The 24,251-nt window shown below is 34.6% G+C and overlaps 1 protein-coding gene across 1 annotated transcript; it reads left to right on the top strand.

Annotated features, from left to right (window-relative positions):
- Positions 1 to 4,967: 4,967 nt before the first annotated feature.
- On the top strand, positions 4,968 to 23,445 carry LOC104232290 (uncharacterized protein C630.12). Its single transcript, XM_070160052.1, has 13 exons — positions 4,968 to 5,268; positions 13,928 to 13,987; positions 14,093 to 14,271; positions 14,554 to 14,689; positions 16,054 to 16,150; positions 16,724 to 16,783; positions 16,870 to 16,970; positions 17,279 to 17,313; positions 17,410 to 17,467; positions 17,562 to 17,636; positions 17,709 to 17,866; positions 17,952 to 18,218; positions 22,715 to 23,445. Exons 1-13 carry the CDS (start codon positions 5,140 to 5,142, stop codon positions 22,962 to 22,964), a joined length of 1,605 nt encoding a protein of 534 aa, XP_070016153.1. The 5' UTR covers positions 4,968 to 5,139; the 3' UTR covers positions 22,965 to 23,445.
- The last annotated feature ends 806 nt before the right edge of the window (positions 23,446 to 24,251 follow it).

The raw sequence follows: 24,251 nt of genomic DNA, 5'->3' as shown, positions 1-24,251 counted from the left end.
ATAATTTGTATGATCATTGCTTGAAAGGCCAGTTGTTTTAAATGAAGGAAATGCCTAGATTTATTGATTTGATGAGAGGATTTTCAGTATTATTCTTGTTTGCACTTGTTGCTATCTATGTACATTGTGAATTAGAATATTAAACTTCATATTATTATATTTATTGACCCTAGTAAGTGTCAAGTTGACCCCTCGTCACTACTTCTTCGAGGTTAGACTGGATACTTACTGGGTACATATTGTTTATTTACTCATACTATGCTTCTGCACTTGATTGAGCAGGCTTTGAGGCAGGTGCATTTGGCCATCAGTCTGGTGCGTAGAGTGGACTCTTTGGCTTCTTCCGGTGAGATGCCCTTCTGAGCCGTTCTGCAACAGCTGGAGTCTTTCTATGTTTTTACTTTTCCTATCTATTTCCTTTGCAGACAGTAGGATAGTATGGTTTTGTATATTCTGCTAGATTGCCCTATACTTGTAACACCAGGTCTTGGCACATACATTGGTAGACTTGTGATTTTGGATTTCTATCATGATTTAAATTTCGTAATTATTACTTTCATCAAATTATGCTTAAGTCTCAAACTCCTAGTTTCCTTATTAATAAGGAAGGTGGTTTTCACGTATTAATTATTTTAATGAGGATTCACTAGTTGATTAGTGTTGGATTGCCTAACAACGGAGTTGGCGCCATTACGACCTAATGTGGAATTTGGGTTGTGACAATAACAAGAATAAAATACAAAGGAATACTCGACATATGACGACCCGACATGATATACAAACTTATACATGTGACGTACGGGCCTATAAGACCGAAATGATCATTTGGACACTCAAAAAATAGGCCGACAAGGCCATATAAGTATTCATATACATGACATCTGTCTATAAGCCTCTAAGAGTACATAAATGTCATAAAGGTCAGGACGAGGCCCCGCCAAACCAATCAATACATGTCCAAAGCATACTGACAAAATAGACAACTCCGGTGCAAGTGGAGTGCACCAACACCTTCTGATGAGTTGATAGCCTACTAGGAGGACTATCAACCTGTCAAGCAGGACCTGCGGGCATAAAACGTAGTATTCCCAGGCAAAAAAGATGTCAGTACGAATAAAGTACCGAGTATGTAAGGCAGAAAAAACATAAATATTAACAATAATATAAAGAGAGGTGGAGAAGATACAACCTGTAACATCTGAGTGCCTCTGAGGGCGACTGACATGAAATGCATGATACATAAATATATACATATACTTTTAAAAACATACGCCTCTATGGGCATCATCATCATCATCATCATATCGTACCCGGCCTCGAAGAGGACTCGGTAAAAACGTACCCGGCTATCATAAGGCTTGGTAGAATCGTATCCGGCCATGTGGAGCTCGGTAAAACCCAAATGATCAATGGTTGCACAACGGATGACTATAACGCAGCTCGGTAGAGTAAAATAGATACATATATTAATGCATGCTAGACTCATGGAATCACGTTCTAAACCCTTCGGAGTGACATAAGGTCGTCACACCCTCGATTAACATTATTGACATCCATACTATCAATATGAACCTCAATAGGATTCAAAGATTATACATACTTGCTTAGAATAACTTTATAAGGAAAGAACAACACGGGCACCTTAGTTGCTAGGAGTAGATCTGTTATGAAATAGAGTATCGTTTATGTTCATTTTATTTTAGATCATGCCAAAATAAAGAAGGAAGTGCCTTAACATACTTTTGAAATCTTCTATCCAATCGTCAAGCAAGCTCAATATGATCTTTTTATGTCTACAGTGAGTAACCGACTTCGTCGTCATCATATAAGCTTTCTGACTCTCATATTTAGAAACCAATATTCTATAAGAAAATGAACAGAACCTCCTCTATTTGTACTGCATCCCATATGTTACCAAAAGTCACCAAATAGCCTAAACAACAATAATATAATTCATAATAAGCTCTCAGATTAGTTCAACAACCATTTTGAGCGGCAAGCTCGATTTACGATTAACAAAATATGATTTGAATCTAATTCTTTTTCCATGAATCTGCCTACAACATCTGTAACATCACACTTATTCTTACCATATCATTTTCGACCCAAAACATCATAAGCATAATCTTCAAATATAGTCCACACGCCTAGCACCTTAACCTTTATCGTCAACCTCTTATTTTTCATGTTATCTTCTTCAATCCATTAAATTAACACATAGTTAAGCTTAACAACAACAACCACAACATAATAAAACTATTTATAATAATTCCAGCCACAACAAACTATATATATAGCCTCAACACAACCCACAAAAAAAGATAACGATTCCTTATGCCATGTCAATTACTATCTTGTAGATTTTCACTCAAACAACTTAACCAACACATGATTGACCTTAAGAACAACCAAGAACATGATTTGCTTAACTTAAGCAGTAGATACAACTTGAAATACCCAGCTTGTGTAGCTCCCAATAATCCTCAATCACACCAGAATACTATAGGAGTTGTATTCTCTTCTTGAATCAACTTTTGTGTTCAAGTTGGTATGTAAACACTTGTATTTAACCTTGAAACTATAATATATATGAAGGAGAGAATGATTATTAGCTTAATAATAAAGAACAACACGAAATTTGATGTTACTTACCTTTGAAAAACCCTCCAAAACAACCACAAGATGAAGAACTACGATCTAGCAAGTACTACGGGATTTGTAGTGTTGGATTCATGTTTTTATATTAGGTTTTCACCCTAGAATCATGGAGGAACCCTTGGAGATCATTTAGGATGGTTTAGGAACTGTTTTGGATGAGAAAAATGAGTTAAAACGACATATAATTGACTTAAATACAAGCTGAAGTTTTACACCGACTTTGTGGATCCCATGGGAACTGCTTGCGCACTCTCACGAAGCGCGAATATCTCTCTACTCCGATATCGTATCGACGAATGGTTAAATGAGTAGAAACTAGACTCGTAGATCTTCAATTTGGTAGATAGATCACCCCATAATCCCAAGTATATTTGGAGAAAAGTTCAACTATATTTGACTTAATTTTCAGCATGTTTATGAATGTAACTTGTGATGACCTTTGCCAACTTTTGTTCCATAACTCACTTGACTTCAAAGCCTAACGCACGTTTACCATATGACTAAAATAGCTCATAACATAACCTTCTTATCATGTTAAGCACCATAGTATCACTCCGAAAGTACATGTTATAACATTCCCAACTTGTCGACATTCGACGAAACTTATTTTCTTCAATTGGTTTAACTTTTAAGCTTTCTAACCCTCTTGGTACTCGTTATTCATGGTCTTAAATATTTGTAACCTCCAAGGTAATATGATTAACTTACTTAATGTACTTTCAAAGACGATCTCATTTCTGAGCTTACACCAATTAACTTACGACGTACTCTCAGGTACAAAAACATGGGGTGTAACATCATTGCTTAGTATGATTGCACTATCGTGTGAATTTTTATTAGTTTGCCTTTAGATTTAATGTCCTTGCTTATTATTTGCTTTAATATAGCATAGATTTCTTACTCATATGAAAACTGATTATTAATTTATTACTCTTTTACTTGAAATTCATTCATTGTTCTGTATCTTTTTATTGTTGACTTTATCTATTATGGTTTTAGTTATATTTTGTTATTTGCATGAATTTTCTCATTATAATTTAAAAGATGCTTTCTCATCTTTTTTTTTTTTGACGTGTGTACTTTCTAATCTCAAATTCAAATAACTTTTATCTTTATAATTTTATAATAATTTTTTTTTTGTTTTTTCTTGTGAGTAAATTTATTTATTCGTTACTTAAATTGCCAGTTTTTTATTTTAAAAATTCTAACTTGAAACTACTCCCCAATTTGAATGGGCAGTTCCTTTTTCTTATTTTTTCATTTTTATTATAAAATAATTAAACTCCAAACTTTTTTGGAACTTTGTCCTAAAAATCTTCATTTGTCATGGTATGATTATGTAGTATCATATTATTCTTTTTAAAAATATGCATAGATATTTTAATAAAAATTTCAATATTTTTATTTAGTTATTTATTATTAATTAATTAAGAAATAATTTATAAATGGCTTTTTCTGGTTATGTCATATGGCTGAATTAGTTATTAGTTAATACATCAAATGTAGCTAATTTTAATGCTGCCACTAGACTTAAGGAGAGGGCTTTTCCTCTCCTTTTAATAATATATAGATGTGATTTAAGCGAATTTTGTTTTCTCTCTATTAAAATAAATACTTCATTAGATTTTTAATCATTTAAAACATTAATCATCTTAAGATAAAACTTTTATTACATCACATACTAAAATATTTTATATAAGATGCCAATTTATTTCTATTATAAAAATAAACAATAATATGTGTCGTGCCAAAGAATAAATAATAAATAGTAAGTAAATTATTTATTATTTTCATATAATTTAAAACGTTATCCAACACAAATAATATTACACCCTTCATCAACTGGTTTGACATTATTGAATGGGAAGTCAATTACTCTTAATAACAAGATGTTACAATATAAATTTTTATTTCGAAAAGATTAAAAAATTAATACTTACTTTACACAATTATCTTTCTTTTATACTTCGAACTCTAATATTTAGAACATAACTTCAGATCAAATATTATTTACAAATATTGAAAATAACTTTCGTAAAATTAATAATTAGTTTATTACTTCATTTCAACTTTAACTTGAAATAAAAATGTGATATTAACAATTTTGTTTGAGAACAGAGAAGTATTTCAAGTGAAATAATAATTTTCACTCACGAATATAAAAAAATTTGAAGTAAAATTCATGTCCAAATATAACAAAAATATAACAAGTTACTTTATTTCAACTTTATTTCAACTTTAATTTCCAGTATTGTTGAAATAGTGGTTGTTTCAACTGCTAACTTAAATATTGTCCAAACGGGAAATAACAAGGACCGAAAAATATAAAAGAAATCACCATTAACGGGTAAGAGTCAAGTGTTGAACAACAAATTTTTTGTCCAGTTCTCTGAGCTTTTACTTTAGGATCTACGACTACGAGATAGTTAACAAATGGAATTAGAGAACACTAATTGATCCAGTCAGCTAAGAAGAGAAGAAATGTTGAAGTTAGCAGCTTTTCTTAGCTTAATTTGGGCATTGAGCCTCATCTATGGCGAGATGTTCGCATTTTGGGTGCCTTATCTTTGGTCCTGTTCTTGGCCTCATCTTCATCTTCCTCCTTCTACGGTAAGCCGAAGTACTATTCTTACTTTATAGCTCCAAAATTTGATGAAATAAGAATTCACTGACTTTACCTTTGACTTGAGCTAGATTTAAGACTAATTCATCTTAAGCAGCATAAATTCAGATCAGGAATTACTCAGCTCTGCGTTGACTAATAGAGAAGAAATTTATTCTCCCAATTGATCTGTTGAAGTAGCTTATGCAATTTAGTTACACCCACCTTGTCAATTGTCATCATCTTTAAATTGTACAATGTCCACCCCTCCCCCCCCCAAACCAAACCCCAACTTATTCCATTTTGTACTTGTGCATTGCTTCCTTGCTATTGGGAGCAGTGAATGGTATTATCATTGAAAAATTACGCGACATAGCAAACATATACACTATATTTACCATTCGTAGCTATGCTTTCAGAAATAGCTTTGGATTTTATAGCAAATTTACCTGTAGAACTAAAACAAGAGTGTCACGCCCCGAACCTGGGCCTGGACGTAACACGACACTCGGTGCCTGACTACATGTGACCGAGCGAACCAACTGGCTGGCTGAATCAACATGTGATATCATAACATACTAAATGCGGAAGATAAACTAACATATGCTGATATACTGAAAGTCTGGATGATATAAATCAAAGTGCGGAAATACTAATACAATTCTGAAACATATTTGTAGCCAACATAGCTTAATATGAAAAGTCTGAGACTCTGTCTAACTGTTACTCTAGTCTATGAAACCTCTATTGAAGTACTGAAAACACTGACTATCTGTAAATACTGAAAGGTTGTAAAGTAATGATAATGACCCAAAAGAACTGGGGATTACCAAATAGCTGGTACGAGAATCCTAGCGCTCTGCGTCGTCGACCTGTAAATCATTACCTGCATTGTTAGATGCAGGCCCCGGGCAAAAAGGGACGTCAGTACATTTGAATTGTACTGGTATGTAAGGCAACTGAAAGAAAGAATTATAAATGCTGAAACTCAAACTAAGCTGATAACTGAGAATTGATAATTGATAACTGAAATGATAACTATTGAAACTGAAACTGAAACTGAAATGATAACTGGTAACTGAACTGATAACTGGTAACTGGTAACTGGTAACTGGTAACTGGTAACTGGTAACTGATAACTGAACGGTAACTAATAATTGAACTGAAAGGAAGTAAAGATATGAATACTCCCTCTTTTGAACGATGAACAACCTGTTTATCTGAATATTAAACTGCAGCCTCGGGCCCAATATATATATGTGCACAAACTGCGGCCTCGGGACCAAGTATACGTATACATAACTGCGACCTCAGGCTAATGCTGTATTCCGGGCCGGGTCCGGGCCTAAATGGGCCAAACGGGCCGGGCTTAACGGGCCTGGGCTCTGGCAGTCCCGGGCCTCACGGTCCCGGGCTTCGTGGGCTCAACGGGTGGAACCAGCCCGTGACGGGCCTAAGCCTATATGGTCCTGGGCTAAACGGGCCGGGCTCGTGGGCTTAGCAGGCCTAACGGGCTTTTTTATTTCCGGGCTTTTTTTTTTTTTAATTTTTTTTGTTTCAGGCAATTTCTTGTAAACCATATCATGGCTATATAAATAATATATATGTAATATATATGTAGAAATCTAATTATTAAAGTGCTTGACGAAAAAGTAAAATAACAAAACAATAGTAAAACTAAATTGCCATGCATAATAAATTAATAAGAAAGTAAAACATGAAGCATAAATATGTCTAATAATTTTAAAATAACACAAATTGTTAAAATATCTTAAAGACGAATTTGCGGATAAATACCATCAACACAATACGTTATATGCCTCCTTAAAATGCCTGTGGTACACCCTGAACGAAAATTTAAGACTCTTCCACAGTTCTTGCATTTTAATATTTGGCCTTCTTCATTTTCTTCAAGCACTTCATAGTAGTGCGAAACAAATAAGCGCACTCTTTCCGAACGAGGCATGATGTAACTTGAAAATTAAGATTGAGACTTGAAGTCTTGAAAATTGGAGATTGAGAGATTGAGAGAAATTTAGATTGAGAAATGAGTATTGAGTATTGAAATGAAGAAGAGGGAGGTGGGTATTTATAGTGTTAGAGAAAGTTAGTTTTGTAAATTGAAAAAAAAACCGGCTATTTGTGCAATATGGCCGTTGGTGGTCATTGGGGGTGGGGCCCTCATTTTGAATTTTGAAAAATCTTGTTTTGTAGTATATATAGTATACTAGTATAGTATATATAATATATATATATATATATATATATATATATATATATATAGTATACTAGTATAGTATACTATATATAGTATGTTATGTATATATATTTCCAAATATAATTTCTTATAATGTTTTGTAGTATATATATATATATATATATATATATATACATATAGATTTTCTTGTAGTATAAACTACATTAATTGGGTTGAAAATGTAGGATAATAGGGTTCCAAATATCATTTAAACTACATATCTTCGAAAATTCAACAAACAAATCACATAGTGCTGCAATATAAACTAAACAGTTTGAAATAGTAGGATAATATTGCCCAGAAAATGCATTTGTAGCAATTTGAAAATGTTCTAAAAAATCTATAAGAATTTTAACATTCGTCCAATCTTGAGTAGTAAGCATTTCATCATCATCCTCACCACCTACCCGAGCATTAAACGTTGCATTAATTGGGTTTCTATATTCATATGCAACTACTAAACTTTCGTACATATAATTCCATATAGTCGGGCAAACTTTAGGAACCTTTCTTTCTCTAAGGCCATATTCATCACATTTTTTAAAATATTCTCTTAGTCTACTTCTACGGTTTGAATAAAAAAGCCAATTAAGAGCCATTCTAACCTTTTCAATTTCTAAATTTAAAATTCGCATACCATCACCGACAATTAAATGATAAATATGACAAATACATCTAACATGGAATATATTCCTAAATGCGGGATTTAGTGTTGTTGTAAGTATGCCTATAGCACTAGTGTTACTAGAAGCATTATCCATAGAAATTGCCATTATTTTATCTCTAAAGCAAAAATATCTACAAATATCTGCAACAGTGTTAGCTATAAACTTACCTGTGTGACATGAATTAATTATTCTATACGCAATAATGCGTTTTTGCATTGTCCACTCCTCATCTATCCAATGACTTGTAACAGTTAGATAATCACAATCATTACCACTTCTACCAATATCAGTAGTAATAGAAATCCGATTACTTATATGAGTAAATAAATACCGCAAATATTGTTCATATTCATGTTTATATTTATAAATATCGCTCTTAACTGTTGCGCGAGGCCAACCTTTATAAGTAGGATTAAAAACTCTTCTAATATAATGCACCCAATTAGGATTAGAGGGAAAAGAATAGGGTAAGCACATAACGGTAACCATCTTTGCTAATTCTTCACGATCTCTATTTGGATCGTAATATAAAATACCTCCGGTCACAGTGTTAATTCCTGGTTGAACTAGATTTGAACCTGTACTAGGGTTAACATCAGAATCTACATGTGTTCCCTCTAGCTGCGCTTTCATTTGTAAATATCTAGCTTTATCTCTAGGGTGTGTTTTTATGTGCCTAGTCAAACTACCCGTGCCGCTACGGTCTCCAGTATATTTATGCGCCAGTAATTTCCCACATGTTTTACACTTAGCCTTATTTTGTTCTCTTACTTGAGTAAAAAAATTCCAAACTAATGATGTTTCTAGGCGTTTAGGAGGTTGTCTATTAAAACTAGGGGTTTCTATAGGTGGATCGGGCGGTACATCAGTTGGGTTATTAAAAGGACTAGTAGGTGTATCATCTAAATCCGGTTGGGTTTCATCTTCATCCTCATTTTCAAAGACAGTTTCATTAGGATAAAGAGCATTCATAGTTTCATCATCTAAATTTTCACCTGGTGCAACATTATGGCAAAATTGACTATCGGAAAATTGAAAACATGGGTTATCACTATCAAGAATAATAGGAGCAGCAGGACGTCTACCAGGTCTGGGTCGGGGAGCCGGGGGAAGGGTAGTAGGTTGGCCACTACTTTCACCAATTTTAGCTTTACCCTTACCACCAAAAATATTTTTCAAAGAAAATGCCATATTAATTATAATTATACTAAATAAAACTAACAAAACTATAATATTAAAACTTAAGAGTTGGAACGCGTTTACCGAATTGCCGAACAACTTCTTGAAAATTGAAAATCGTTGAAGACTTGAATACTTCAATTCACCAACTTCACAATTTTTCACGAAATTTCAACAATAAAATAAGCAATTATAGTAGAGAGATTGAGAGAGATTGATGAATTGGTGAGTAAAAATGAAAGAATGAGGGAGTATTTATAGTTGAGAATTGGGAAAAAGTGTAATTATATAAAGTTTGGGGGCCAAATGGCTATTTTTTAAACTTCCAAACGGTCAAAATTGCAGCCCAACAGCTATAATTTTAATTTTTGACCGTTGCTATTTAAATTTTTTTTTTTTTGTTTTTAAAAAGTAGCCGTTAGGCCCGGTAAGACCGGCCCAGGCCCACCAGCCGGTCCCGGGCTTAGTGGTCCCGGGATCGTGGGCTTTTTTACCATACCCGGCCCGCCACAGGCTTTTTGCACCATTAGGGACCGGCCCATCAAGACCGGCCCGCCAGGCCCGTTTAGCCCGTTAGGACCGCGGGCCCGGTCCGGTCCCGGTCCCAGCCCGGCCCACCGTACAGCATTACCTCAGGCCCAAAGATGCATAAAGCATAAACTGCGGCCTCATGCCCAAATACAAGTGTTCAACATTCAGGGATTTAAAATCAGGAACTGAGAATCATACTGCAATATATGATAGTGAAATACTGAATCACATTGAGTTACATAATACTGGGATACTGAATAGGACTAGACTGAGACATGTATTCTTGAACTGATTATGAACACTGAAACTTCAACTGTTTATGGCATACTGAGTAATCTATACTAAGACTCGGGGGCATCAAACCCAAGTCTATATTGAATACGCACTGAGCTCACAACGTTCAGAATGAAAGTCATGAACGAGTTATGAAGCTAGAGAATAGAAGCTCTACAACTATTCAAGGAACTAGGCTTAACTATATTTTTGAGGCAATTGATACGTCGTAAAAGAAACGTAGTGTAGGGAGAATCATTAATATTCCCAAACATAGAGAGTTAGCCTCACATACCTTAACTTCCTGCTCTTGAGCATAATACAACATTCGTCAACCCCTTCAATTTCAATCTATATCAATACAAGTCAAGGGGATTCCATATTAGCAATAATACTCATGTTTTGGTCACTTAGGCATTTTCTCAAACACTTGGTGGCATAAAACTTCATAGTCCTTATTAATGATGTTTCTACACCCAATAACCCATTTTCTTGCTCCTAAATAAATTCTAAAGTCTCAAATGGTTATAATCAACATTATTCTTTATCACCCATAAGGTAAACAACACCCTTAACCAATAATCAACAATCAACAAGCCAAACCTATAATTGTTCATGCTTTTCTATCAAACCCATCAACTCATATCTCATGAACTTGAGTCAATAATCATTAATCCAATGCTAGAATCAATTAGAGGGTGAAGACATTACCTTTTTGACGTTCAATCTTCTTGAATTCGAGTTCTAGGGTTTTTTCTCTCAACAATGATGCCCCAAACGAATATCTAATGATATGGAGGGTTTACCCATGTTAATAAGATATTGGGATATTGAAATTAACTTAGAATCACCATTAGAACTTACCTTGGGTGGTGGAAGGACCCTTAGGGAGTTAGGTTTTTGAGAGTTCTCCTTTCTAGAGCAAGTTTTTATGTTTTGGGACTGTGGGGGACGAAATATGGCTTTAAAACGACCCCCCACTAGCGCACCCGCGCATCTGTAGGCCTGCCCGCGCTACTGACCGCGCTAAACGGCAGTAACACTGCCTCAAAATTAGCGCGGCTGCGCTAAGGGCGCGCTACCGGCGCGCATATCGCATACTGTTCTGTAAAACGCGCATAACTTTTTGCACAGAGATCCGTTCGGGCTCCATAATATATCGTTGGAAAGCTATTTCAAAGGCTTACAACTTTCATGCTTTGAGTTTTCCCAAATTCCTTACTCATTTTTACTAAAACCTGCTGGAATACGAACCTTCTGCAAACTTAGTCGATTTTGTCAAATCTTATGCACCTCACTTTCCATCTTGATTTTGAAATAACTATTTTCACCCATAATCATCCTGATAGGACTTCATATGTCTAAAATATCAAATTAATACCCATTTAACATATCCACACCTAGTCTGAATGTACGGGGTGTTACAAAGAGATCAATTGTTTTGAACTGAAACAAGAGAGCAATAAGCTCATGTAGCTCAATTGGTTAAAGCGTCCCGCTTACTAAGCGGAGGTCTTGAGTTCGACTCTCAACTAGAACATTCTATTTTTCTGTATTTTTGTATTTCGCCCTGGTTGTATTCGCTGTGCGAATGAATATACAGTCGATACATGTTGTATCCTTTATATCATCCTTGTATTTTGTCTTGGTTATATTCGTGGCGCGACGAATATAGTTGATACAAGTTGTATTCGTTGCGCGAACGAATACAGTTGTTACAGGTTGTATTCGTTGTGCGTCTGAATGCAAATGGTACAAGCTGGTAATAATTGAACAGTAGCTACGAATGATAATTAGGCAAACTATAGTTGTGTATGGTAATTAGGCTCTAACTGTAGTGTTTTATGAAAATTCCTCTATTTTCATTCTTGTGTACTCATTGAGATTCCAAGCATGTCAAAGGCTCCTGATTGATCCAGCTTTGGAAAAAGTCTGGCTTGTGTTGGTTTTTAAAAAGATGGGACAGCAAAAGGATTTAAAGTATTGATTGAAAAAGTCTCTCAATAATTTTATTAAGTATACCAAGGCTTTAAATAGCCAATTAGGAACATAATCTGCAGAAAAATCTGCATAAGAGGAATTTAAAAATCCCAAAATATCTCAACAAACCTAACAAATCTAACAGAAATTTAAATTCAAAAAAGTAGATTTATCATAAAACTAAGTAACTTATTATGCTAAAAAAGTTACTGCAGTAACTAAAAGCAACAAAATTTCAACACTCCTCCTTTGCTTCAGTTGCTACAATTTAAAAAGTTGCTCCTCCTCAATTCTTGCTTCGGTTATTTGTCCTTGAGGATTGTTTTGAGCATCGCTGAAATTGCACACTTTTGTAGTGCAGTTCTTTTTCTTTTTTTCTTCTTTCTTTTTCGTCTTATGGTTTTGTGCACGAAGAACACCCTTAGTGACCTTGTCTTATCTAAAATCTCTTTTGAAAGTATTTGATTCTGGACAATGATAGGATTTTCAATTGCTGGTAAGGATTGTTCTTCCTTTACAACATTCAACAAATCATAGGTTTTAAGATATGATTTTATTTTCACTGAGCAAATTCGATAGTAGTCGCCAGTGAAAGTTTGTGGGGCATTCAAAGAGAGACTGCTGCTTGCCATGTTTGAAAATAGGTTTAAAAATTGATATTGGTTAAAAATGATTTGAAAATGATTTTTTGGAAGAACTCATAGATCCCGTAAGATCAATGAAGCTCTTGATACCACTGTTGGTTTTTTAAAAGATGGGGCAGCAAAAGGATTTAAAGTATTGATTGAAAAAGTCTCTCAATAATTTTATTAAGCATACCAAGGCTTTAAATAGCCAATTAGGAACATAATCTGCAGAAAAATCTGCATAAGAGGAATTTAAAAATCCCAAAATATCTCAACAAACCTAAAAAATCTAACCGAAATTTAAATTCAAAAAAGTAGATTTATCATAAAACTAAGTAACTTATTATGCTAAAAAAGTTACTGCAGTAACTGAAAGCAACAAAATTTCAACAGCTTGTTTAAAAAATTAAAAGGAAAATTAAGAAGTCTTGTGGGGAAGTTAACTTATACGTACATGTATGAGTGGTGAAATTTGTATGCTAAATACCTTTATGAGGAAAATTCTGTGGTTAATTTCGAGCAATAATTTGATAGCTCTAGATAGGGGAAGTTTCATAATACCCATTGGTAAGACTCAAGGCATGTATTGCTGGTAACTTTCCCCTTAATGAAGTCTACTTCTTAATTATCTAAGTACTAACGTATGTGCATTTTAATGGCTTGTCCCCTTCATAAGCATTCAAGCTTTTTTTTAGTGCAAAAATTATTGTAATAGTTTTTCCTGCTTGGCGTGTGCCAAAATGCATAGTAAGACACTCGGGGGGGGGGGGGGGGGCGCTTTTGGTTTTCATATTAGTTATGCGGGATTATAATGCAAATATTGATTGTGTGGTGATTACTATTGAATAGATTGTTATGCAGCCATCAATAATAAAGAGATTCTTGTCTTTAAATAGTTTCATCCCCGCATTACTAATGCTTCTTATTCTGCATTCTATCCCGTAAAAAATAATACAGAAGTTACTGCATAACTTAATACGGGTTTTGCTTAATACCACCAATCAAACGCTGTATTAGTTATTTGTTTTTTCCTTATGCAGCCAACCAAACACTGTACTATGTTATGTGGGATTTTGTATTATTATTGCTATACCATCAATCATAATAAAAAAGACCCCTCAGGCATACTAACCTTTCTTCTCCTTGATTTTAGAGGGATGGAGTAGATCATCAACGTGACTATGTGAAAATTGCTGTTGTTACTGATCCTCAGGTATTCCTTCTGAAACTAAAGTTGGCTTTACTGTGCATATTTTATAATTTTTCTGTGCTTTGCGATTTTTACTTCATATTTACAAGCTATCTTACATTTTGACAGCTCATGGATAGAACCTCTCTTCATCTTGCCCCGAAATCCCTTGCACTTGAAGCTGCTCAGTTCTATACAGATTTGTACATGCGCAGGGCATTCCTATCTTCTATTTTACCTTTCAAACCAGATGTGATTCTGTTCTTAGGTGATTATTTTGATGGTGGGCCTTTTCTGTCTGATGAAGAGTAAGTACTAATTACTAAGTTGTATATGCTTAATGTTCTGCCTGAAGGTCTTTCCTAAAAAAAAGTTAAACTACTTTTTGGATTAAGATCAAAACCTGGCTCTGATAAACAAGTTCTCATGGCATTCCCCTTTTTACATTATTATCTGGATTAATTCAAGGCCCAATCCTTTTAGTTGACTCCTTCTATAAAAGTCATGTTTTAGTTGTTTTCATGCATAACCTATCTGAATGTTCTCCAGTTATTCTTCTGCTTTGAGCTTTGATTTATTTAATTTGATAGATGGCAGGAATCCTGGAGCCGGTTTAAGCATATATTTAACATTGACATGCTTGAGCAAACGGCAAACATAAAGCTTTACTACCTTGCTGGAAACCATGATATAGGGTATGCTGCTTTTCACTCGCATATGCCAGAGGTGTGTTAACTGTTCAGATAGAGTTCTATACTCAGAACATATTATTTGAGTGTCTAAGCTAAATTTGAGTTTAATATGCTTTTTGACTTGTTCATATCCCATTTCTTATCATGTATCAATTACTCATAAGCTTCTGGAAGAATGGAGATAAATCTTCTAAAATGTTACATGAAACGAACTTATTATGTATTGGATCATCGTTGTACGATGAGTATTGAAGAAATATTTGTTGGCGAGCTCCGGCTTGCGCAAGCTCAGTTACCACATTAGGAAATTTTGGAAGAAAACTTAGTTGTGAGCTGTAATAGTGTCCATGATTGCCTGTGGCAAGTTACCATGTTGATCATAATTATAAAGGGATTTTGACCCACCCAAATTCTCGACAACCAAAAGTTCTGATGAGTGCCATGTTTTCACATTGAGAGGATCCGGAGACAGCAGCATCATCTATAGCAGAATAAGTTGAATAACTGGGATAATTCAATAGTTCATTGGGTTGGGTGACTGAACTCAATAATGCAGTGATGATCATCCGGTTACTCAGTACAGTTAACTAATTGATTATTCATAACATGAAGAATATTCAGAAACGGTCATCTACTTTTTGCTGTTGATGGTAAATTGGATGTGTTTATAGATGCTTAAAGAAACCCAAAGAAACTTCAATGCCTGTGGTATCAGTGCTTTGTTTCAATGAGCATCAAATGTTTCTATAGAAGTCAACTTATGATTCTGACCAGAAGTTATAGTTTGCTACTAGAGTTCAAGGTTTTAAGCTATAAGACAAAATCATGCTTCCATTTGGCTAGCTATTTTGTGATGTCACTTTCCTGATGGAGATCTGCATACTGGAAACTTTGACATACAGATTTGGTGCATTTATTGCTCAGGCCTGGTCTAAGAAGCAGAATATTCAGTATTATTTTTATTTTTCTTTCAAATATAATTTCTTAAATAAGGAAGTTTTCACATTTAGCTTTATGAATCTTTCATTTTTGGAGAAGGGATGACTGTCTTTACATATCATGACGGCCATCAATTTCTTCTTTCCAATTTGATTTATTTGCAAATCAGTTGCGTCACTGTTTAAGGGATGCTGGTTGCCTTTCCCAGCCAAGAGAAAAGTGCTTATCTTCACTAAGTTTTAAGACACAGGGAGCTTGGCAAGTTGCATAGTTCAATCAGCAATGATCCAGACCTACGTCCAGTCTCTGACATTTATATCTTGGATGTTTTTATCTGTTTTATTGGCAGTAAATGATTTCTTTAGATTCTCATGCTCAAAATATGTCAGCCATTTAGCAGTCTAAGCGTCATTTCCTCCTATTCTATTTCAATTCTTATCTGTGTACACCATAATGCAGGTTATCAGACGCTATGAGAGAGCATTTGGTGCAAGGAACTATCAATTTACAGCTGGAAAAGTAGATTTCGTCGCAGTCGATGCACAAACCTTGGATGGTAATTTCACAATTTGCACTTTGTTTGGATCTCTTTTTTAGTATATAAAACTTTGGGGACTTCATCAGTTACTGTTTAGAGATAAACTATTCTCATTGTTTTCAGTGTCAAAGTTGTACCATCCATATTTGAGTGTTCAAGAGTATAGTAGCTTTTTCTCTCTCTCTTATTTCACTGCTTCCCAATTCGTTCGAAGCCTTTTTATGCACCAATGTAGTGTCTAAAAAATGCTAATTCATTTATCTTTAGTTTTTTTACAATTTCGTGCCAAGTTCATGTCTTTCATCTTCACATTAGTTCTGGCAGTAATTGGTTCCATAAACCTCTTTTCAGACTGCAGTGCAAAAGTTATTTTCTTGGGTGCAACTTTCTGGTACCAAAAGGAAAAAAAAAGGTGTTTGAAAAAATTCAATTTCTTTTTTCTTGGCAACTCAATTTCGGATATTTTCCACCAAACACCACCTTAATGATTTGCTTTTCTTCCTATCAGTTAGCATGAAACAGAGACTCTGTTGGTTCGATTCATGGTGTTGTTATTTTGAAAAGACTCACAGCAAGATATCTTGTCTCCAGGGAATCCCCAAAACAATGTAACCTCTGCCACATGGAATTTTGTCAAAAATGTCTCAGAGCGTATGTTCCGCCAATCACTATCCATCTATGTTTTGAATTTGGCTTACGTGTAAGACCCTCGGCTCATTTTGCTCTTCTCTGTGCAGATCCATCTTCGAATCCAAGGGTTCTATTGACTCATATACCATTGTATCGGCCAGGTCTAACTGCATGCGGTCCATATCGTTTATCATCAACCATTAATCAGGTAACGTTTAGCCTTTCTTTGAAAAACTTAAATAAAAAAAAATTAGCTTTTTCTATTTATAGTGGAAGGATTTCCTCGTCTGGAAACCGCCATTCATGTACCATTCCTCTCCAATTAAGCGATTGAGTCTCGAGAACCTAAATGATCCTTATTGAGAGTCTCGAGAACCTAAACAGTCCTCAAAAATTCTTTTTCTGTTTGATTATTGCTATTTTGAGGAGAAAATTGTGATTTTTTTTTGTAATATGGTTAATTAACATATCTCTCATATTTATAATAAAAAATTACATATTTGTTATTTATTTCAGAGAATCAACCGTGCTGCTCGTGATAATGAAATATTGTAAGCTCTTACTCTCACTGTAGTGGCTTAGTATGGATTTACGGTGTTTGTACGCATGGATATTGATGTCAGACTTGGTTACAATTCCATTTGCAGATATCAAAACTATATTACTGAAAACGGAACAAATGACCTGCTTGAGTCTATCAAACCTGTAAGTATTTCGTTTCATTTTATGATGCACGTACAAAACAAAAAAGCAAATAAAAAAGGAAGAAATTTCTATGCATTAATTCGAGTTTCTGCAGGCACTAATTCTTTCTGGGCATGACCACGATCAGTGTACGGTAACCCACAGATCCAAATATGGTTCTGTAAAAGAGGTATTGTACCTTGTTCAATTGAAAAAGTAGTTTGTATTGGCTGGATGGTGTTTGATTGATAGTGTTGGGCAGCACACTCTAGGGACCATAAGCTGGCAGATGGGAAATCTGTTTCCATCTTTCATGCTCTTATCTGCAAGTAATCTTATCTTACCGGCCGGATCAATGCCAGAGGAGGCAATTTCCACCAAAGTTTGCTTTCTCCCTGTGCAGACATACATTTATATTTGGTAATTCAGTATATTGAGATTAAAAAATATTTATCTTATAAACCTTGTTTCTTGTAATGTTAAAGGTTGTTTGTGGATGTGTCAGGTATCTAGTGCTGTTTGTCATGACCGTTCTTATTGCCGTCCTGTGGCCAACAAATGGGGTGCTCTTTCCACACTATCTTGGTGAATTTCTGAAGAATATAAGAAGTCTAATTAGTTCTAGCTTTTCTGGAGGTGGGACAAAACTTAAAAGCGAAGATGAGATATATGAATATGAGGAGATTTGGGATGCAGAAGGATCAATGCACCTCATAAAGAAAACCTTTAAAGTTTCTTCTGCATGCTCAAGCGAGAGCGCTTTAGTAGAACGGTAAGTTTCCTTAGAGGACCAGTCTCATTGCTTCAACTGCAGTGGGTAACTATTTCTATTCACTTAAGCATGCTTGTGTAACTCATACCTCAACATTCATTCAAGCTTCTGGAAGTTGCCTCCTAAATGATGAACACCACAACCTTGTTAGATAACAATGCATTTTGAGAACTTAATCGTGCATTCCTGAGTCGAGGGTCTATTGAAAACAGCATCTCTACCTCCACAAGAGAGGGGCTGCATACACATTACCCTCCCCAGACCCCACTATGTGGGATTATACTGGGTATGTTATTGTTGAATCGTGCATTACAGCAAGTCACATGTATCTCTAAAAATCTGTGTCTAAGTATGCTATCGATGCGGAGTATATCATGCTGCAATTTGGCATGTAGTACAACAACAACAACAACCAGTGTAATCCCACAAGTAGGGTCCGGAGTAGAGACTCGGCTCACGAAGATGGAAAGAGTCAGTGGAGGAAATTTGGCATGTAGTAGTCCTTCATTATTTCTCTTTCAGAAAACTTGATTTTATGTGGTTGATTTGTGCAAGGTAAGAAAGTTATCAATGTGATAGTCGCTTCAGTACAATGGTTCTCATTTTTCTGTAATCTATGTGGTGCCTCCTTGTATTGTAGATGATTTAATGGTGTCAATTTTCATAGAAGAAATATAAATTTTCTGCTTTGCAAAAGTTTTAGACGCCTTTTATTGTTAGGATTTGTCTTGAATTTCTAATCTATTAGGACTCTCTTTCTTAAAGAAATGGAAAAAGACTCCTAAAAGGATTAAATTTCCTTAATATGTCTTATCCTTTTCTTGGAAGACAAGTTTTGCATATCTATAAATTAAGGATCTCTACCTCTCACAAGAGTACAACAAAAAATATCTACAATGTAATCATTAAAGAGTTTTGTTTAGGGGGAGATTTTTCTCTCGATAGTTTTCTTCTTTTATATTAGTTTTATCATATGTAGATCAATTGACCAAACCATTATAAACTATTATGTTTAGTTTTGTATATTTTTCTTTTGTCGTCTGATTTATCGTCCACCAAGCTTTGTATTGGTAGTTTCCGCATGCACCATGTTATTTCGATCCCAACAAGTGGTATCAGAGCCAATGATGCAGAGTCAACGGTTGAACGAGGTTGAAGACAGATTCAATGCGTGTTTAGATCAGGACGATAATGAAGATTTATTCAACATACTACATGTGGAGATAAATTTACAATCACAACTGTATTCAAAACGCCTGCTACTACATCTCTCTTTTTAACCCATATTTTGGCACTTTTAACCAATGCTAGTTTTAAGTCATGCCTACTTGTAACGCATGAGTTCCAATGTCAGTTTTAACTCACGCTTCTTTTTAATGCATGAGCTTCTTTTACCCCATGTTTATTCTTAACACGTGGGATCCTTTTAACCCATACTTGGGCTTCTTTTTATCAATACCAAGATTTTCAACCTTTACCGATTTTTAATCATGGCAAGCAGCAGTGATGAAGATTATGTGAAGAAGGTGAATCAACTTTGTCAAGAAAATTCAGGCCAAGGAGAGATTGTTAGGATTTGTCCTGAATTTCTAATTTATTAGGACTCTCTTTCTTAAAGGAATGGAAAAAAGACTCCTAAAAGGATTAAATTTCCTTAATATGTCTTATTCTTTTTTTGGAAGATAAGTTTTGCATATCTATAAATTAAGGATCTCTACCTCTCACAAGAGTACAACAAAAAATATCTACAATGTAGTCATTAAAGAGTTTTGTTTAGGGGGAGATTTTTCTCTCGATAGTTTTCTTCTTTTATATTAGTTTTATCATATGTAGATCAATTGACCAAACCATTATAAACTATTATGTTTAGTTTAGTATATTTTTCTTTTGTCGTCTGATTTATCGTCCACCAAGCTTTGTATTGGTAGTTTCCGCATGCACCATGTTATTTCGATCCCAACAAGTGGTATCAGAGCCAATGATGCAGAGTCAACGGTTGAACGAGGTTGAAGACAGATTCAATGCGTGTTTAGATCAGGACGATAATGAAGATTTATTCAACATACTACATGTGGAGATAAATTTACAATCACAACTGTATTCAAAACGCCTGCTGCTACATCTCTCTTTTTAACCCATATTTTGGCACTTTTAACCAATGCTAGTTTTAAGTCATGCCTACTTGTAACGCATGAGTTCCAATGTCAGTTTTAACTCACGTTTCTTTTTAATGCATGAGCTTCTTTTACCCCATGTTTATTCTTAACACGTGGGATCCTTTTAACCCATACTTGGGCTTCTTTTTATCAATACCAAGATTTTCAACCTTTACCGATTTTTAATCATGGCAAGCAGCAGTGATGAAGATTATGTGAAGAAGGTGAATAAACTTTGTCAAGAAAATTCAGGCCAAGGAGAGATTGTTAGGATTTGTCCTGAATTTCTAATCTATTAGGACTCTCTTTCTTAAAGGAATGGAAAAAGACTCCTAAAAGGATTAAATTTCCTTAATATGTCTTATTCTTTTTTTGGAAGATAAGTTTTGCATATCTATAAATTAAGGATCTCTACCTCTCACAAGGTACAACAAAAAATATCTACAATGTAGTCATTAAAGAGTTTTGTTTAGGGGGAGATTTTTCTCTCGATAGTTTTCTTCTTATTGACCAAACCATTATAAACTATTATGTTTAGTTTAGTATATTTTTCTTTTGTCGTCTGATTATCGTCCACCAAGCTTTGTATTGGTAGTTTCCGCATGCACCATGTTATTTCGATCCCAACAAGTAGTATCAGAGCCAATGATGCAGAGTCAACGGTTGAACGAGGTTGAAGACAGATTCAATGCGTGTTTAAATCAGGACGATAATGAAGATTTATTCAACATACTACATGTGGAGATAAATTTACAATCACAACTGTATTCAAAACGCCTGCTGCTACATCTCTCTTTTTAACCCATATTTTGGCACTTTTAACCAATGCTAGTTTTAAGTCATGCCTACTTGTAACGCATGAGTTCCAATGTCAGTTTTAACTCACGCTTCTTTTTAATGCATGAGCTTCTTTTACCCCATGTTTATTCTTAACACGTGGGATCCTTTTAACCCATACTTGGGCTTCTTTTTATCAATACCAAGATTTTCAACCTTTACCGATTTTTAATCATGGCAAGCAGCCGTGATGAAGATTATGTGAAGAAGGTGAATCAACTTTGTCAAGAAAATTCAGGCCAAGGAGAGATTGTTAGGATTTGTCCTGAATTTCTAATCTATTAGGACTCTCTTTCTTAAAGGAATGGAAAAAGACTTCTAAAAGGATTAAATTTCCTTAATATGTCTTATTCTTTTTTTGGAAGATAAGTTTTGCATATCTATAAATTAAGGATCTCTATCTCTCACAAGAGTACAACAAAAAATATCTACAATGTAGTCATTAAAGAGTTTTGTTTAGGGGGAGATTTTTCTCTCGATAGTTTTCTTCTTTTATATTAGTTTTATCATATGTAGATCAATTGACCAAACCATTATAAACTATTATGTTTAGTTTAGTATATTTTTCTTTTGTCGTCTGATTTATCGTCCACCAAGCTTTGTATTGGTAGTTTCCGCATGCACCATGTTATTTCGATCCCAACAAGTGGTATCAAAGCCAATGATGCAGAGTCAACGGTTGAACGAGGTTGAAGACAGATTCAATGCGTGTTTAGAATGAAGATTTATTCAACATACTACATATGGAGATAAATTTACAATCACAACTGTATTCAAAACGTCTGCTGCTACATCTCTCTTTTTAACCCATATTTTGGCACTTTTAACCAATGCTAGTTTTAAGTCATGCCTACTTGTAACGCATGAGTTCCAATGTCAGTTTTAACTCACGCTTCTTTTTAATGCATGAGCTTCTTTTACCCCATGTTTATTCTTAACACGTGGGATCCTTTTAACCCATACTTGGGCTTCTTTTTATCAATACCAAGATTTTCAACCTTTACCGATTTTTAATCATGGCAAGCAGCAGTGATGAAGATTATGTGAAGAAGGTGAATAAACTTTGTCAAGAAAATTCAGGCCAAGGGGAGATTGTTAGGATTTGTCCTGAATTTCTAATCTATTAGGACTCTCTTTCTTAAAGGAATGGAAAAAGACTCCTAAAAGGATTAAATTTCCTTAATATGTCTTATTCTTTTTTTGGAAGATAAGTTTTGCATATCTATAAATTAAGGATCTCTACCTCTTACAAGAGTACAACAAAAAATATCTACAATGTAGTCATTAAAGAGTTTTGTTTAGGGGGAGATTTTTCTCTCGATAGTTTTCTTCTTTTATATTAGTTTTATCATATGTAGATCAATTGACCAAACCATTATAAACTATTATGCTTAGTTTAATATATTTTTCTTTTGTCGTCTGATTTATCGTCCACCAAACTTTGTATTGTTAGTTTCTGCATGCACCATGTTATTTCGATCCCAACATTTTATTCCAATGCAGGGGTAATGCTGTCATGCGGTCAGTTGCCAGAAAACCTAATGCACAAGAGACGGATGCCTCAATTTCCACGGATGTGACTTTACATATAGGATTAGATGCCGCGGTAAAAGCACAGCCTCGGACAAACAAATCAAAGACAAAGATGGTAATTAGGAGATTAGTGCGGACATTAAGTATAATTATTATTGTTGCAGCTTTTAATGTCCCTCTATATATGATGCTTCTTTTCAAAGATTGGATTGATAAATGATGTTACTATTCAATATGCCAGTGATGCTGGTTAGATTAGGTACTTCCCAATAGCAGTTGTTACCTCTTTCACATGTTCCAGCAGGGTCTATTGGAAACAGCTTCTCAGCCCTTCCAGGGTATATCTTACCTTACTCAGACCCAACTTGTGGGAAATGACTGGGTTTGTTGTTGTTGTTGTACCTCTTTCACATGTTCCAGCAGGGTCTATTGGAAACAGCTTCTCAGCCCTTCCAGGGTACATTTTACCTTACTCAGACCCAACTTGTGGGAAATGACTGGGTTTGTTGTTGTTGTTGTACCTCTTTCACATGTTCCAGGTGTTCGGTTTCTCTGTTGTTGTAATTGACAATTGGTTATTGTTGTTGTAACTGTTTTTTTTTTTTTTGACATATCCTGTATTTAATCAAGTAATTAGTACCATTGAGGATTTGAACAGAAGATTGGTTTGTTTTACATAACATAATGATGCTATTATGCTATCCAAGCTCTCTGTTCGAATTTGAACCCTCAGGAAAGTGTATAGAGCGTTAGTGTTGACAAGTTAAGAGGAGATTATAACGGCCTGGGATATTCTTTTTTTTCTTTTGTTTTCTTCGCTTCCTATTTTTCTTTCCAATGGCTTTCGACTGGAGTTTCAGGAAAGATTCTTTATCAGTTAGTACTTCTTTCCAGGCCGTTATACTGAAGGGAATGATTGTTCCAAGGGGTGGTTTGATACGGTGCATAAGAATAAGCTGAATAATGTGAATTAGTAATGCTGACATACTTTTTATTTATTGTTTGATTTGATGTATTAAAGCACTGCACAATTTCTAAAAGAATTATTTGCTTACAAAAATACCCTCATAACGAGTCCATCACTTTATCTTTTTAAAAGAAACATATGTTGAGTAATATTTTAATAAGGAAAAGGTTTTAAAAAATTATTTGATTTGTCTAGCTATATTGTAGTATAGAACTGAGTATTTATTTATAAAAAAAAATATGCTAAGTATTTATTTATCTGCTAGGAATATAATTTTATTTCCCACTTTTTTGGATTATCAGGCAAATAAAGTTTGAATGAAAAAATAAAAGGAAAATGAGTTGATTACAAGTGCATTCCAGTGCGTAGTAATAGAGTACAGATTTATAAATTTACAATGAAGAAATTGGCGGAGTATAAATATAAATACTGGGAGCAATTTCAGTATCAAACTTGCTTTAATATAATAGCATATTTTAATCAAGTATAAAATTTGAAAGGAAATTTTATTTTTAACTAAGCTAATGCATGCATTAAAAC

Source organism: Nicotiana sylvestris, chromosome 10, assembly GCF_000393655.2.
Source record: "Nicotiana sylvestris chromosome 10, ASM39365v2, whole genome shotgun sequence".
NCBI classification, from domain to species: domain Eukaryota; kingdom Viridiplantae; phylum Streptophyta; class Magnoliopsida; order Solanales; family Solanaceae; genus Nicotiana; species Nicotiana sylvestris.
This window is presented reverse-complemented; position numbering and strand designations above follow the sequence as displayed.